The sequence below is a fragment of the Bison bison genome, unplaced genomic scaffold (genome assembly GCF_000754665.1).
Source record: "Bison bison bison isolate TAMUID 2011002044 unplaced genomic scaffold, Bison_UMD1.0 scf7180017864124, whole genome shotgun sequence".
Classification (NCBI taxonomy): Eukaryota; Metazoa; Chordata; class Mammalia; order Artiodactyla; family Bovidae; genus Bison; species Bison bison.
The window spans coordinates 301,245-303,948 of record NW_011494696.1 but is presented as its reverse complement, the minus strand read 5'-3'; the positions used below and the strand labels follow the sequence as shown (position 1 = coordinate 303,948).

General features: G+C 49.5%; 1 protein-coding gene across 1 annotated transcript in view; it reads right to left on the bottom strand.

Annotated features, from left to right (window-relative positions):
- LOC104988352 (pregnancy-associated glycoprotein 2-like) overlaps positions 1–2,704 on the bottom strand; it is a 9,413-nt gene that overhangs the window by 4,273 nt on the left and 2,436 nt on the right. Inside the window, 3 exon segments of the mRNA XM_010839637.1 lie at positions 508–701; positions 2,389–2,507; positions 2,607–2,704. The exon segment at positions 2,607–2,704 is cut by the window's right edge and continues 3 nt beyond it. Of these exon segments, the coding sequence (XP_010837939.1) occupies positions 508–701; positions 2,389–2,507; positions 2,607–2,704 (411 nt within the window).

The window sequence follows — 2,704 nt, the reverse complement described above, 5'->3', positions numbered from 1 at the left end:
ATGACCTGTGTTGTCCATTGGGCCCCACACTCAGCAGGGCCCCCACCTCTGCTCTCCCTGTCTTGAAATTCCCAATACTTGTTGAAAAAGGAGTCCCACACTTTTGTTTTGGGTCCTACCTTTCTTTGTGTAGCTGGTCCTGGGTGCTCAGTGAAATGTTAGTGAGAAGGGAAAGATTTCCACCTTCCCTCTCTTCCCTTCCATGTCAAATTCATCAGCAAATCCTGTTGCCTTTTCTTACAACTCGTATCCTGACACCTTGCATTAGTCTTCCTTTTGGCTCACCCCCTACACCAAGCCCCAGCTCTTGTGCCCAGGAGCATGGTTGTGTTCTAATAAAACTTTATTATAAAAGCCAGTGGTGAAGCCAGGTGGGGCCCTGGGGCCATAGTTATCTTGGGTTAGATTATCTCTCAGGATACTTTTGTATCAATTGTCACATAATTGTCATGCAACTGAAAGCATCTTACGACTAATTTGGAGCCAGATTGTCCAGCTTAGACTTACTTGTTCAAGTAGAATGCAAAGACAGGCTCAGAAAAGGCACCTTGCGACCACAAGTTGTCAAAGATGGGGATGGCACCTTTGGTGCTGATGGAGGGGAAGGCCAAGCCCAGGACGCCATCAAAGGGTGCACCATCAAACCCGTATTCCTCCTGGCTTAGGCCAAACGACTGTTTAAGGCTAACAAGGTTCCCGATCTGTGGGCGAGAAGAGTGTTCCCACATAAACGTTTGTTAAGTGGGCCTATGGCACCCCACTCCAGTACTTTTGCCTGGAAAATCCTATGGATGGAGAAGCCTGGTAGGCTGCAGTCCATGGGGTCGCTAAAAGTCAGATACGACTGAGCGACTTGACTTTCACTTTTCATTTTCATGCACTGGAGAAGGAAATGGCAACCCACTCCAGTGTTCTTGCCTGGAGAATCCCAAGGACGGGGGAGCCTGGTAGGCTGCCGTCTATGGGGTCGCACAGAGTTGGACACGACTGAAGTGACTTAGCAGCAGCAGCAAGTGGGTCTAGGCTTGGGCTGAGGAAGAGACTGCAGTAGCTCTGCAGAGAAGAACTGAGGTCTTTCTATGTCCTAGGTAGATCTCAGATGGTTAGACCGAGACTGGATGGGAATTTGGGTTCCATTTAGGTGGGTCTGTATATTTTAAAACATCTGCCCCTCTGAAAAACACCTTCTGAATGAGTCAAACTGGCCTCATGGCTTCTGTACAGGTGGGGCAACCAAAAGTCAGGCCAGGATCCAACGCTGTCCCCTTATGGACAAAATGAGTAAAGAGCAGGAAAGCCTTCTCTGGCGTCTCTATGAACTGATGAGAGAAATGGACTAAATTGACGGTAATGTATTTTGGGTTCTGCATCTGCCCAGAAAGACAGAAGTCCATTATACAATGTTGCTGGCAGGGTTCTTATGAAATTACTGCCTGGGAAATACCCTTTTGGGGGTATGTGTGTGTTTGTGTGAGTGTGTATGAGAGAGAGAGTAAGAGAGAGAGGCGAACTACTCAGATACTTTGCGGGAGGGAGGCTATAGGTTTTATTAGACTCCCAAAGGCCCCATACATTGAGAACATACTTATCAGGCCCCCCTACATCTCAGTCCTCCTTCTTATCCACTCTGGATATCTGAAGTGCTTGATTTCCCTCAGGGTCCCCTGATCCTTTCCCCAAACACCCACCACCAGCTTCACCAATCCAGCCCAGCTCCATCGCTTACCACACGTGTGACCTCAGGAAGGCCCTTGCTGTCTGCACCTCAGTTTCCTCATCTGTGAAGTCGCTCAGTCGTGTCCGACTCTTTGCAACCCCATGGACTGTAGCCCACCAGGCTCCTCCATCCATGGGATTCCCCAGGCAAGAATACTGGAGTGGGTTGCCATTTCCTTCTCCAGGGGATCTTCCCAACCCAGGGATCAAACCCAGGTCTCCTGCGTTGCTCGCAGACGCTTTAACCTCTGAGTTACCAGGGAAGCCAGTGTATCCTCATCTGTATCATTAGCTAATTAATGCACCTGCTGTGTGGGGTTGTTGCAGGTTTAAGCAAGTTATTACCATGGCAGTGCCTGGCACAGTCTGAGAATATAAAAGTAGCTGCTTTTTTCCCCCCTCTTCTGGCTCCCAGCAAAATGAACCCTGAGCTGCTCATGGGCAGAGGAGCTGCAAGTCCACAGCCCAAGCAACTCTCTGGGTTAGCTAATCCATTTGTTTGTGTGTCACTACAGAGACTGTCTCCCCAGGGACAGGATCCTGTGGGTAAGATGGCCAGTATCTATGGGAGTTAGGATAGGATGGTCCTGCCAGCTGGTCCTGTATCTGTTTTGTAAGCAGTGGTCGGTCACTCCATAGTCAGTCCTGACTCAGCTTTTGTTTCCATGTTACCCGAACGGTGTCAGAGCCAAGAAATCCCTGAATTGTCCCAGAGCCATAGAAGATGGTGATAGGCGAGCCTGCTTCCAGGAAGCTTGAAGAATTTTGAGGATTGAAGGTGTTGTGTGTATCTGCAGACACAAGAGATAAGTGTCAGTCAGGTGCCAAGGGTGGAGAAGGGAGTTGAGGGCAAGTAAAAGATGGGTGGGTTGGAGGGTGTTTGTACTCACAACAGGCTGGACTGGTACAGGTGATGGAAGGCACCCACAAGTTAGCTGAGCCTGTGTCAAAGACGACCCGGAACTCCTGAGGGGGTGTTCCAATGGTG